At 54.0% G+C, this 13,885-nt stretch overlaps 1 protein-coding gene across 1 annotated transcript in view; it reads left to right on the top strand.

Moving 5' to 3' along the window:
• Positions 1-12,508, top strand: part of ARHGAP23 (Rho GTPase activating protein 23) — an 86,242-nt gene extending 73,734 nt beyond the window's left edge. Inside the window, 7 exon segments of the mRNA XM_021067077.1 lie at positions 2,532-2,573; positions 3,108-3,204; positions 5,534-5,565; positions 11,341-11,563; positions 11,566-12,168; positions 12,171-12,290; positions 12,293-12,508. Coding sequence (XP_020922736.1) covers positions 2,532-2,573; positions 3,108-3,204; positions 5,534-5,565; positions 11,341-11,563; positions 11,566-12,168; positions 12,171-12,290; positions 12,293-12,363 — 1,188 coding nt within the window. The 3' untranslated portion in view covers positions 12,364-12,508.

The raw sequence follows: 13,885 nt of genomic DNA, 5'->3' as shown, positions 1-13,885 counted from the left end.
CATCCTTAACTGCTAGGCCACCAGGGAACTCCCCCCTTCTTTTCATATATATCTCACATTTTCTTTATCCATTTATCCACCAGGGGATGCTTAGGTTGCTTCCATGTCTTAGTTATGGTTAAATAATGCTGCAGTGAACCTGGGGGCACATATATGTTTTCAAGTTAGTGGTTTTGTTTCCTTCAGACAAATACCCAGAAGTGGATTTGCTGGATCCTCTGGTCGTTCTGTTTGATTTTTTGAGAAGCCTCCGTAGAGTTTTCTGTAGTGGCTGTACAGTTTACATTCCCACCAACAGTGCATGAAGGCTCCCTTTTCTCCACATCCTTGCCAACACCTGTTATTTCTTGTCTTTTAGATAACAGCTATCCAGTATTTTATTTTTAAATTTTTATTTACTTATTTTTTTTTAATGGCCGAACCTGCGGCATATAGAAGTTCTTGGGCTAGGGTTCACATCGGAGCTGCAGCTATGGGCCTACACCATAGCTACAGCCACGCCAGATCTGAGCCTCATCTGTGACCTGCACTGCACCTCAAGACAATGCCAATCCTTAACCTCGGTGAGCGAGGCCAGGGATCAAACCCACCTCCTCAGGGACAGCGGTCTGATTCTTAGCCCACTGAGCCACCACGGCAACTTCCCAGTATTTTATTTTAAACCTCACCACAGCTCTAGAAGTAGATTCTCATATATTATGCCCATTTTATTTATTTATTTATTTTTTTGTCTTTTTTGCCGTTTTCTTGGGCTGCTCCCGCGACATATGGAGGTTCCCAGGCTAGGGGTCCTATTGGAGCTGTAGCTGCTGGCCTACGCCAGAGCCACAGCAATGCGGGATCCAAGCCATGTCTGTGACCTACACCACAGCTCACGGCAAAGCCAGATCCCGAACCCACTGAGCAAGGGCAGGGATCAAATCCACAACCTCATGGTTTCTAGTAGGATTCGTTAACCACTGAGCCACGACGGGAACTCCTGCCCATTTTAAAGACAAGCAAATACACTTAGGTAATTTACGTGAGGTGAGCTTGAGCCCAAGGCGACTAACTCCAGAGCTTGCATTTCTCCCTTATCCTGTCTCACTCTTTTCTCTTCGATCTCTTTCTTATTCCTCTTCCGTGCTGCTTATTTGAGTTAATCATATGCATGATTTTGGTGAACAATAACTGAGGTTCGTGGCACAGGGTCATAATCAACATTGCAGGTCTCCTTGTCTCCACACTTCATTCCTGACCCCGATCTGCCTGCCCCCCAATAATTACCCGCCTAATAGATTAATGCGTCTTTTCAATCCACCTTCTATATGCTAATTTTATTTTTTATGTTTGTTTGTTTATTTGTTTTTTGATGCACCCATGGCACGTGGAAATTCCCAGGCTAGTGATGGAACCCGAGCCACAGCAGTAACCAGAGCCATGGCAGTGGCAACACCTGATCCTTAACTCCTGAGCCACCAGGGAACTCCCATCCTTCCTTCTTAGAGCTTGTCGCCCTATCCTGGATTCATTTCCTCACGTGCTCATGTAACTCAGTTAAAAGAGTCTTTGTGTAGCAAACTTTCTGATGTCTTAGCTTTATTTCACACTCAAATTTAAATGAGAATTTAGCAGGGTATAAGATTCGAGGAGTTCCCATCATGGCACAGCAGAAACGAATCCGAGTAGGAACCATGAGGTTGCGGGTTCGATCCCTGGCCTTGCTTATTGGGTTAAGGAACCGGCATTGCCGTGCCTGTGGCGTAGGCCAGCAGCTACTGATCCGATTAGACCCCTCCAATTAGCCCCTAGACATCCATATGCCATGGATGCAGCCCTAAAAAAAAATAAATAAATAAAATAAAATAAAATAAAATAAAATTCTAAACACATTGAAAGTATCACTTCCTTATCCTCTTGTGTCTGTTGCTGCTGAAAGTTCTAGTCAAAGCTGATACTTGGAAGCATCACCTGTAAGCATTACTGTTCAACTATAAGCAGTCTGTGTTTGTGTTTCAGAAAACTTTTAGAATTTTAGCGTCAAGATTTTCAGATTTCACAAAATAATGTTTGAATGGGATTTTTCACTTATTTTCTTTTCTGTTTGGCATTTATGAGAAAACCCTTGACTGCCCCTCAGGGACCCTCCTAACATCTCCCTCTGGCACTTGCCTTTTCTGGGGGCGAAAAGGGTACCACTCCTGTGTCAGTGTAGAGCCACAGGGCTGGCCTTTTCCCTGCAGTGAACCTGGCCAGCACTAGATGGCGCTGCTGTCCCCTTCTGGTTTGTATTAGGGAGCCCGCCTTGGCGATGCTCTCGGACTGTCAGCGAAAGACAGGCAAAGAGAAGCTCTCCCTGAGCCAGTCACCCACCTGTTCCTGTGTCCTCTCCCACTCCGGGCTGTGTTTCCTTTCGACACTGGAGTCCAGACTTTTCCATCAGGTGCCTGAGCAGGTTGTCTGAACTGAGCAGGTGGGGAGCCTGTATCTCCCCATCTTCGCTCAGCTCCTTCCCACGCTGATGCCATCACTTCCTTTTGTCTCCTCCGCAGTCAGACTGGTTCTTCAGTGACAACGAGGACAAGGGAGAGAGAGTGAGTATTGCAGAGGGCCTGTGGGGTGGGGTCTGGCCTGAAGTGGGCCCTCGTCCCAGGTGGGTGGGGTGAAGGTCTCTGCCGTGACGACATCCCCAAGTCTGATGGAGGAGACAAAGGCTTTGTCCTCGGGAGCCTCCAGTCTGATGGGGACAAAATTTTCGCCTTCATGAGCCCCCAGTCTGATGGGGGAGATAAAAGATTTGTCCTAAAGAAACTGAGTCCAGTAGCAGCGGCAGACTCCAGCCTCCAGTCTTACGTGGAAGATAGAGGTTTTAGGAAGGTCCAGTCTGATGGGGGAGATACAGCTCCTGCCCTCAGCCGAGCGCGGGCCTTTGGGGTTCAATCGAGGTGTTGGAAAAGGCACCAGACAGTCTAATGGGGGGCACGTAGGACCTGCCCTCAAGAGTGCCTGACTGATGAGCGACACAGTCCCTGCCCCGCTGAGCCCCAGTCTGACAGAGGGAACATGAGCCCTGTCTTTGGGACTCCCCGTTCCGTGGGGGTGCTGACTGACACTCCTTCTGTTCACAGACCCCTGTGGACGACAAGGAGCCCCAGTCAGTGCCAAACATCGAGTACCTCCTGCCTAACATTGGCAGGACAGTGCCCCCTGGGGACCCAGGTTCAGGTGAGTGGAGGGGCCTGGGGGAGGGCAGAGAGGGGGTGGGATCCCAGACACCTGGCCAGACGCCCAGCTTCCCCGCTTCTGTCCCTGTGGGTCCCCCCTGGACTGGGTGGGCTGTGGTGGGGGCTTCTGCCTCTCTGGGGAGGCCCGGCCTGTGTCGCGCCCCCTCCTCATCTGTGCAGCCGCCCCACCCCCGGGCCGGGCAGGTGCCTTGTTCGCCCTCCTTCACTGGTCTCTTTGCCGAGCCTTTGATTTCTCATGGGCTTTGTGTCCTGGGCACATTCCTCTTTTTAATTTTTCTTTCTTTTCTCCTCGCACCCCTCTACCCGCCTCCCTCTTCTCCCTGTGCTCTGCCCCCGTCCCCTGGATTCTGCCCCTTCTCTTCTCCCCCTTCCCTCCTCCAGCGGACCTGTTGGAGATTTAAAGGGTACAGTGTGGCATCGCGGCCGCGGTCACTAACAGTGGCGGGTGATTAGAAGAAGGCTGGGCAGGCAGAACCGTCCGGGGCTCTGAGGACCTGGCCCTGATGCACTAGTCACCCCTGCTTGATAACAACGCACCCCGACCCCACTCCTGGCGAAAAACCTTTTCTCAGGAGGGAGGCGCTTGCCAAGTCCGATCCCCCTTGCCAGGAAGTCTGGGCACTGCCTGGCTGTCCTCCCACTGTCCCCCACACTCTGTGGCTTTCTTCTGTCCCAAGCTCGGCCACTTCGGGCTGGTAGTGGGACCCGGCCTTTTCAGATACCAGGGATGTTCCCGCAGAGGCCTCCGTACACCAGGAGCTCCTGCCTCAGCCGCCTCCAAGTGCTGGTTCTTCCTGCTTCCGAAACCAGAGCCCCTGGGCCCTCAGCCCCTAGGTCCTGCTCCCAGGCCTCTGGCCCTATTAGAGGGGAGTAGCCCAAGGACCAAAGAACAGCCAGTCCCTGCTTGTCTCCAGCCACTAACTCCTCCCACTCAGTGGGTGACCCGCCCTTAGTATTCTGATCGCTTCTGTCTGTGACAGAGGCATGCTGCAGCACCCTGAGTTTGCAAGAGGCAGTATGGGGAGAGGGCCAAAGGACAACAGGGAGTGTAGATGACAGAAAGGAGCCCCCCGTCTCTTCTAATCACCTGCTGCCACTCTCCTGCCTGCCCCGTGTGTGTTGCTGTGTGGTCAGTCCATCTGCTCTTCTCACCGTGGGCGGGGGCAGGGGCGGGGGCAGAGGGCTGGGTGGTGGTAGCTGGGGAGGAGGCATCTAACTTGCTTGCCCGAGAGTGTGGATTAACCGCACCTGCCCGCTGCCCCATCAGACCCCAGGAGATCCTCGGGTCGGCCTCCCCAGTCCTGGAGACAACACTGCCAGGACTTGTCTCTGGTTCTTCTGGTTCTTTCTGTACCCCAACAATATTAAGAGAGTGGGAGCCACCTCTCTTCATAACTCTGATTAAAAACAGAGGCCTACGGAGTTTCCGTTGTGGCTCAGCAGGTTAAGAATCCAACTAGAATCCATGAGGATGTGGGTTCGATCCCTGGCCTTGTTTAGGGGGTCAAGGATCCGGCATTGCTGCAAGCTGTGGCATAGGTCACAGATGCAGCTCAGATCTGGCACTGCTATGGCTGCCAGTGTAGGCTGGTGGCTGCAGCTCTGATTCAACCCCTAGCCTGGGAACCTCTATATATAAAAAGAAAAACAAGCAAGAAACAAACCAGTAGAGGTCTTTCCCCATAAGAGCAGACTGACCCTGATTCTGGAGGTTGAACCTCTCCAGGCTGTAACCACCAGCGCTCTCTACCTCCTGCCCCACCCACTCCCTGTCTGTCCCTGTATGCCATCCTTCACCTGGGCCCTCTGCCCTCTCACGCCCTGGAAGTGGGGGAATGGGGGTGGATATTGGGCACCCACTTGTCTTTTCACTGTGTGGTCTCCATTTCTCCAGAGCACCTGTGGTTTGCTGTGTTTTGTTATTGTGGTTTCCATGGACTGCATCTGATATTTGGCATTTTTCTCTCCAGTGCTTCAGAGTAACAGGGACAGGAGGGGAGGGGAGAGAAACTAGGCCAAAGCAAAGCCCCCACCTTGTCCTTAATCCTGGGCCAATGAGGGTCCGTGGCCAGCAGCCTGACGTCACTTCCTGTCTCAAAAGGAAGTGGCGATGGACATCCTTCTCTGCTCCGTCCCTGTCCCACAGGAAATGCCCTCAGAGGGCCATCACTCTCCCAGGACCTGGGGCGATCTCAGGTGTCTGAACTCCCTGGTTTCTGAAGCCTTTGAGGAGAGGGAATTGTGTTCACAGGACTCAGCCTTCCCTCGCCCAATCCAACTTTCATTTTTCTTTCATTTCTTACCAACAGATTCCACCACCTGTAGTTCAGCCAAGTCCAAGGTAAGTGCCATGGCAACTTGGAAAGTTATACCCTTGTAGGAGCCGGCCCACTTTGCTTTTTGGTCAAGGGAATTGGGAGAATGTGATTGGCTCCTTGAGGAAGACTGATAGTCACGGGGAAGGAAAGTAGGAAATACCACCTTGGACACGAGGTAGACTGAGAAGTCGCTGACCTTGGCAGTGCTTGGGGAGGTAGCTGGTGTGGTAGAAGATCTAGTTTGGGAGTTAGGTGGCCTGGAGGCAGTGTCATCCAGTGGTTAGAAGTACAGAAAGGAGGAGTTCCCATCATGGTGCAGCGGAAATGAATCCAACTAGGAACCATGAGGTTGTGGGTTCGATCTCTGGCCTTGCTCAGTGGGTTAAGGATCTGGCGTTGCCATGAGCTGTGGTGTAGGTCACAGACGCACATCAGATCCTGCGTCACTGTGGCTGTGGTGTAGGCTGGCAGCTGCAGCTCTGATTAGACCCTTAGCCTGGGAACCTCTATATGCCATGGGTGCAGCCCTGAGAAGACAAAAAAAAAAAAAAAAGAGGTACAGAAAGGAGTTCCCATCATGGTGAAGTGGAAACGAATCTGACTAGGAACCATGAGGTTTCAGGTTTGATCCTTGGCGTTGCTCAGTGGATTAAGGATTTGGCGTTGCTGTGGCTGTGGTGTAGGCTCGCAGCTGTAGCTCTGATTCAACCCATAGCCTGGGGACCTCCATGTACCGCAGGTGCAGCCCTAAAAAAAACCAAAAAAAAAAAAAAACACCCAAAAGATGAAGTACAGACAGTCCTGGGCTTACGTCCTGGCTCTGTCACTTAGTACCTTTGGGACATTGGGCAAGTTTCCTAACCTCTTTCTGATCCTCAGCTTCCTCATATTATTTACGGGCATAGGGATTATATTGGGTTAACAACAAATATGGCTGAGATATGATTATTTTTTAAGGTCTTTGCAGAGCCCAAAGCCCACAGAAGGAAGGAAATTATAATAAGGAAAATCCGTGAAATTGAAAATGATTGAGAAAATCAGGGAAGCCCAAGCCTGTTCTTTAGACCAGCTTGTCGCCTGCTCCAGAGCCTGCCCTCTGAGGCAGAACCAGTAGGGCCAGAACAAGATGCTGACCTCAGGCGGGCCCTGCCCAACTGTTAGGTTAGAGCTTGAAGACCAGGGATGTGTCTTCATCAGCTCTGGCTGCCACAACAAGATACCGTAGACTGGGTGGCTTAACAACAGAAGTTTATTTTCTCACAGTTCTGGAGGCTCCAAGTCCAAGATCAAGGTGTCAGCACGGTCCGTTTCTGGTGAGAGCTTTCTTCCTGGCTTGTAGATGGCCGCCTTCGCACTGTGTCCTCAGAGAGAAAGTGAGCAAGGGAGAAAGGGCGAGCTCTCTGGTGTCTCATCTTATGAGGGCACTAATGCCACCCTAAGGGCCCCACCCTCATGACCTCATCTAAACTGAATTACCTCCAAGGGCCCCAAATACTATCACACTGGGGGGTTAGGAATTTAACATATGAATTTGATGTGTGTGTGGGGGGAAGAGTTCTCTCCATAGTAGTGGGTGAAATTAGTTCAATGTTGGCTGATCAAATGGGCTCATTTCTGGGAATTCCTGTCATGGTGCAGTGAAAATGAATCTGACTAGGGACCGTGAAGTTGCGGGTTCGATCCCTGGCCTTGCTTAGTGGGTTAAGGATCCAGCATTGCCGTGAGCTGTAGGTTGCAGACGTGGCTCGGATCTGGGCTTGCGGTGGCTATGGTGTAGGCCAGCAGCTGTAGCTCTGATCTGACCCCTAGCCTGGGAACTGCCCCATATGCCAAGAATGCGGCCCTAAAAAGCAAAACAAAGGGGGGGGCGGGTAGGGGCTCCTTTTGGTCTGGATCTCTATGCACTGGTCAAGTACCAGTGAGACCAGTGTGCCTGACACCAAGCAGGTGCTCATAATGTGTCAGATGGAAGCACTGGACAGCAAGAAAGAAGGCTGCTCTAGTTTGGTGCAGGGGTTCCCTGTAACCCCTCCTTAGAGCCTCTGCCTGCACACCCTCTAGTGACGGGGAGCTCACTCTACCTCAAGACTGCTGTGGCAGGGAGCAGGTTCATCATAGTGACCCGAATCTAGCTCCTTGTCCCCTCCACCCCCTGCTCCTGCTTAGCCACGTGGTGTCCTGTAGCCTCTCCTGGACTGACCCCTTGACCTTGAGGTGACCCCTGCATTCCCTGGAAGTGACCATTCTGACCTCACTGCTTCTATAACTAGCCAGCATGAGAGGTCATTTGATCAGATGAGTCAGAGAGCAAAGGCCAGGAAAGAAATCGGCCTTGGCTGCCATGGGCCTCAGGTTGGTCACAGCAGTGCTGTGTGTCACACAGCTGCAGCCCTCTGGAGTCGCACAGGGTGGGCACCCAGGGCCCAGGAGCCACACACCTGTGAACCCTGAATCCCCAACGGATTCCAGCTTTATCAGAACTGAGCGATAGGAGAGTGTGTAGGGTGCAGAGGCAGCATCTCTGGGTCTCCAGATTCCAGCAGGCAGACCTCGTTTTCTCATACTTCCCTTCATTGTACTTCACAGATACTGCTTTTTTTTTTTTTTTTTTTGGTTTTTAGGGCCGCATCCATGGCATTGGAAGTTTCTCAGGCTAGAGGTCTAATTGGAGCTGTAACCACTGGCCTACATCACAGCCACAGCAATGTGGGATCCAAGCTGCATATGAGACCTACACCACAGCTCACGGCAACACCGGATCCTTAACCCACTGAGCGAGGTCAGGGATCGAACCTGCGTCCTCATGGATGCTAGTCAGATTTGTTTCTGCTGAGCTGTGATGGAAATTCTGCTTTTTTTTCTCTTTTAACAAAATGAAGGTTTGTGGCAACCCTATGTTGAGTGAATCTGTCAGCACCATTTTTCCAAGAGCATTTGCTCACTTTGTGTCTCTGTGTCACATGTGATAATTCTTGTGACATGCCAGGCTTTTTTTTTCATTATATTTGTTTTGTTTTTGTTTTTTTGTCTTTTTGCCATTTTTTGGGCCGCTCCCGCGGCATATGGAGGTTCCCAGGCTAGGGGTCCAATCGGAGCTGTAGCCGCCGGCCTACACCACAGCCACAGCAACGCGGGATCCGAGCCGCGTCTGCAACCTACGCCACAGCTCACGGCAACGCCGGATCGTTAACCCACTGAGCAAGGCCAGGGATCGAACCCGCAACCTCATGGTTCCTAGTTGGATTCGTCAACCACTGCGCCATGACGGGAACGCCTTTCATTATATTTGTGATGGTGATCTGGGATCGGTGATCTTTGATGTTACTATTGCAAAAAGATTACAACTCTCTGAAGGCTCAGATGATGGTTAGCCTTTTTTAGCAATAAAGGTTTTTTTTTAAGTTAGTGTACATTTTTTAGACATAATGCTAGTGCACGCCAATAGGCTACGGTGTATACATAAGTTTTATATGCTCTGGGAAACCGAAAATTCATGAGACTCATTTTATTGCGGTGTTAGCTTCACTTCTGTAGCCTGGAATCCAGCCTGCACTATCTCTGAGGTATTCCTATATTACACTGCAGCTGAAACAGGAGGTAGCCTGTGAGAAGGGATGGAAGGACCCAACATTTCTCTTGGAAGATGCGGGTTCAATCCCTGGCCTTGCTCAGTGTGTTAGGGATCTGGCATTGCTGTGGCTGTGGCTTAGATCAGCAGCTGCAGCTCCAGTTGGACCCCTGACCTGGCAACCTCCATATGCTGCAGGTGCAGTCTTAAAAAAAAAAAAGGAGGGATGAAGGGCAGGTCATTCCAGCCCAGTAGGGGACCAGTCCTGGCATCGGCTTCTACAGGGATCCTTGTGCTCAGGGGACTCCATTCACCCATTTGTTCATTCATTTAACATTTCTCTCTCTCTCTCTTTTTTTTTGGGAGGGGGGCTTTTTTAAGGTCACACCAACATATGGAAGGTCCCAGGCTAGAGGTGGAACGGGAGCTGCAGCTGCCGGCCTACGCCACAGCCACAGCAATACGGGATCCAAGTCATGTCTATATCAGGTTTTTAACCCACTGAGCCACAAAGGGGATCTCCTCATTTAACATTTCGTGAGCACTGTGCTAGGAGTCATGGATGCAAACACACATAAGCCACTGCCCTTGCTCTCAAGGAACTCAGGGTCCGATATGCATGCTGTGGAAACAAAGCCATTCTGATGTGAGAGGAACTGGCGTATGTGCATTTTCCAAGGCCTATGAGAACAGAAAAGGGATTTCCCAGCTCAGCCAAAGGGAAGGCTGGGTGGGAGGTTGCTGTGCAGGAGTTGCCCAGTTGGAGTTGGGCCTAGTAGGGAGAGTAAGAGCTCATCCCTAAATGAAGGTGGGGAGGGGCTGAAAACAGAGCCCTGGAACGATGCTTCTTAGTGGGTAAAAGGGGAAAGAAGAGCTTCCCAAGAGACAGAAGGGAGCCCAGAAAGGGAGGATTAAAAACCGGTTGGGGGCTCCCGTTGTGGCTCAGCAATAACAAACCTGACGAGTCTCCAGAGGACGTGGGTTCCATCCCTAGCCTCACTCAGCAGGTTTAGGACCTGGCATTGCTATGAGCTGTGGTGTACGTTGCAGACATGGCTTGGATCCCATGTTGCTGTGGCTGTGGTGTAGGCCGGCAGCTGTAGCTCTGATTTGGCCCCTAGCCTGGGAACATCCATATGCTGTGGGTGTGGCCCTAAAATAAATAAAATAAACAGGTTGGGAGTTCCCGACGTGGCTCAGTGGTAATGAACTCAGTATCCATGAGGATTCCGGTTCAACCCCTGGACTTGCTCAGTGGGTTAAGGACCTGGCATTGCGGCGTAGAGCAGTGTCTAGAGCTCAGATTCGATCCCTAGCCTGGGAACTTCCCTATGTTGCAGATGCGACCCTAAAAAGACCAAAAAATAAAAAATATATGTATATATATATAAACCATGTTGGAGGATGGGCAGCTTGGGCTCTGCTGGGGGATCATGGAAGGCTGGGACCAAAAAACATCCAAGTTGCTTAGCAGTGAGAACAGTGGCAGAAAGTTGCCCACCTCCGGGTCGTAAATCACAACTTGGAGGCAGTTTCAATCCAAACCATCAGATTGTGCAGGATTTTTTTAGCCGCTTTGGCAGCAGAGCTGGTGGTTAGATTGGTCTAGGGTTGGGGATTGTCCAGATGGGGCGCTGGTGGCATGGCCAAAATGCAGACATGTGGTGGGAAGTGACGTGAACTTGGGCAGGTTGCCTTGGAGAGGTGTGTATCTGCTGCGTTGGTGGAAAGGCAGGTTTCCCAGGTGAGAGTGAGTGGGGAGGGAGGGAAGAGCTGTGGTTCCAGAAAGGTCCCTGCCGACTTTGGTATTACAACCGCAGGATAGTACATGTGAAATGGGTTCAGACTGGCAAATGTCATTCGCTGTTGAGAGCCTATTAGTACCAGAGCTGTGTCTAAGAGGATTTATGTTGCACTGGATGCAAGTTGGAGCGAGGTGAGAAACCAGCCTCCAGCTCACAGGCAAGAGCTGAGAGTCTGGATTACGACCTGGAGGAGGGGCCGAGCCGGAGGTTTCAGGTTGAGGGGGGCGCAGAGGGCTTGTCTTTAGAGGGGATAGTGATGCTTCCAAGAGGAAGAGTGGACATGTGCCTATGGAGGTGCAGGGCTTGGCTTGGACCTGTTGAGATTGGTGTGGGGCGCGTGGCGGGGGCGCGTGGCGGGGGCGGGGTGGCGCTGAGGCTCCCCGGGCGCCTCCGGCACACTGACCTGTCTCCCGCCTCCCGCACAGGGCTCGTGGGCCCCCAAGAAGGAGCCGTACGCCCGGGAGATGCTGGCGATCTCCTTCATCTCGGCGGTCAACCGCAAGCGGAAGAAGCGGCGGGAGGCGCGGGGGCTGGGCAGCAGCACGGACGACGACTCGGAGCAGGAGGCGCACAAGCCCGAGGAAGGGGCGCCGGCACCGGGGGCTCAGGACCGGCCGAAGGGGCAGCTGCCGGGCGCCGCCCTCCCCGAGGCCCCGGGCGCCTCAGCCCCCCGGCGGCGCCGGAGGAGCGGCCGGCCGCGGACACGCGCTCCATCGTCTCGGGCTACTCCACCCTGTCCACCATGGACCGCAGCGTTTGCTCGGGCGCGGAGGGCCGGCGGCCGGGCGCGGGGGACGAGGCGGACGACGAGCGCAGCGAGCTGAGCCACGTGGAGACGGACACGGAGGGCGGCGCGGGGCCCGGGGGACGCCCGGCGCGCCGGCCCTCGTTCAGCTCGCACCATCTGATGCCCGGCGACACCCTGGCGCGGCGCCGCCTGGCCCGGAGCCGCGCGGACGGCGAGGGCGCGGCCGCGGGGCTGCCGGGCTCGGCCTCGTCCAGCAGCCAGGAGTCGCTGCGCCCCCCGGCGGCCGTGGCGGCGGCGGCGGCGGCGGCGCTGGGCTCTCGGCCCTCGCGCCTCGAGGCGCTGCGGCTGCGCCTCCGCGGCACCGCCGATGACATGCTGGCCGTGCGGCTGCGGCGGCCGCTGTCGCCCGAGACGCGGCGGCGCCGGAGCAGCTGGCGCCGCCACACGGTGGTGGTGCAGAGCCCGCTGACCGACCTCAACTTCAACGAGTGGAAGGAGCTGGGCGGAGGGGGCCCCCGGAGCCCGCGGGCCCGCGGGCGCACAGTGACAACAAGGACTCGGGCCTCAGCAGCCTGGAGTCCACCAAGGCGCGGGCCCCGTCGTCCGCCGCCTCGCTGCCGCCCGCGCCGGGGACCCGGGGAGCCTGCAGAGCCAGCCCCCGCGCCGCTCGGCCGCCTCCCGCCTCCATCAGTGTCTGTGAGCCTTTCTCTCCCCCGCACCTTCCCAGCACCGTTCAACCCACCCCAAGCCCCTTGGTTTCCCAGGAGTCGCCTCTGCTCGCACCCCCTTTCGGTTGCCGGTGGGTGCATGGGGTGCAAGTGAGAGGCGCTGAGACCTCGTCTCCAGTTTGTGCGCTGCAGTTGGTATGGGGTGGGCAGAGGGGAAGGCCGGGGCTGGACACAGAGTGTAAGTGGGAGGGAGGGGGGCTCCCGGAGTGACGGCACGGGGGACAGATCGGCTGCTAGGGGTCTCACGTCCGTCCCTTAGATAAGTGACAGACAAGCCCTTCTGAGCCTTTGCGGCTGCACTTAGGGACCCCTGGCGGCCAATGAAGTGTGGATCGGGAACCCCTAAGTCTCAGACTAAAGAAAAGACACTGGGTGATGCTGGCTCTTCACCTCCCCCCGCCCCCCCCATTAGCTCCTAGCTGCCAGCTAAGGTGGGGGGTTGTGTATGTGTGTCTGGGGAGGGGGGTGGGGGGGGAGGGGTGGTGTGTGCGAATGTGTGTAGTCACTGTCCAAAAGTGTTTCCAGTAGCAACTTCTGCCACTCCTGCCCTCTTCCAGCCCCGCCCCCGCCAGGACTCCCCTGCCTTTGGTGCCCAGGGATCCTACCAGCAAACCCCTGCCCCCTTGTCAGAGCCAGAGAAGGGGGTTGAGGCCGCTCCACAGAGGAAGCTCAGAGACTCTCCCCAGGGTTGCTCCCCACACCAGCCTTTTTCCATCTCTAAATCACCCCCCTTCCAAACGCTGTGACCATGGGGAGCTGCCTATTCCCCAGATAGTTTGGGGAGGGGCCAGGGTCCCCCCTGCTAGACCTCTCCTGCCTGTCTCTTTGTTCTTCCAGCTGTGCCTGCTCCTTCGGGCACACAGACCCCATTTTCTTCCCTTTAAGAGGGAACGTAGTAAAACATCCCTGGTGTTTCTCTCTTTCTCTCTCTCTCACACACACACACACCCCTGATTTACTGATCTGAGCTGGGCTGTTCCTTCAGGAAGGGCTGGACCCAGCCCCTCTTCTTCCCATGCATTGTAAATAGTCCTCAGATCACAGGCCTCCCCCCACACACCCTCACTCATTCCAGGGAAGCCCAAGTGGGCTTGTGAACCCACTGCCACGTCTATCAGTCCTCTTGTTTTATGCAAAGATTTGCTGTAAAGTAGATTTCTCTGGCCCGCCCTCCCCCACCCTTTATTGTAAATATTGTCTCTAAATGTGTAACATATTATAAAGAATTTATAAGGATTTTTAAAGATGTTTTGCTCATTTAAAAAAAAAAGTGTTGTAACAGTGTTGGATAAGCCTCCGCCCCACGTGCGCATGTCTCCTTTCACTGTGTCCTCGACACACTTCTCTAGGCGACAACTAAGATTTCCTGCTTCTGAAAAGTCCTGTCTGAAAAAATATAGTCTCTATCTTGGAAATAAACGGCCTTCCTGGAGGCATGAGTCAGCGTCTCACTTGTTCTGGAGGGAGGAGAGGGCCAGGGTGGGGCTGGGATCG

The sequence above is a fragment of the Sus scrofa genome, chromosome 12 (genome assembly GCF_000003025.6).
Source record: "Sus scrofa isolate TJ Tabasco breed Duroc chromosome 12, Sscrofa11.1, whole genome shotgun sequence".
Lineage (NCBI taxonomy): Eukaryota > Metazoa > Chordata > Mammalia > Artiodactyla > Suidae > Sus > Sus scrofa.
The sequence above is the reverse complement of the archived record's forward strand: the minus strand, read 5'-3'. Positions and strand labels throughout refer to the sequence as shown.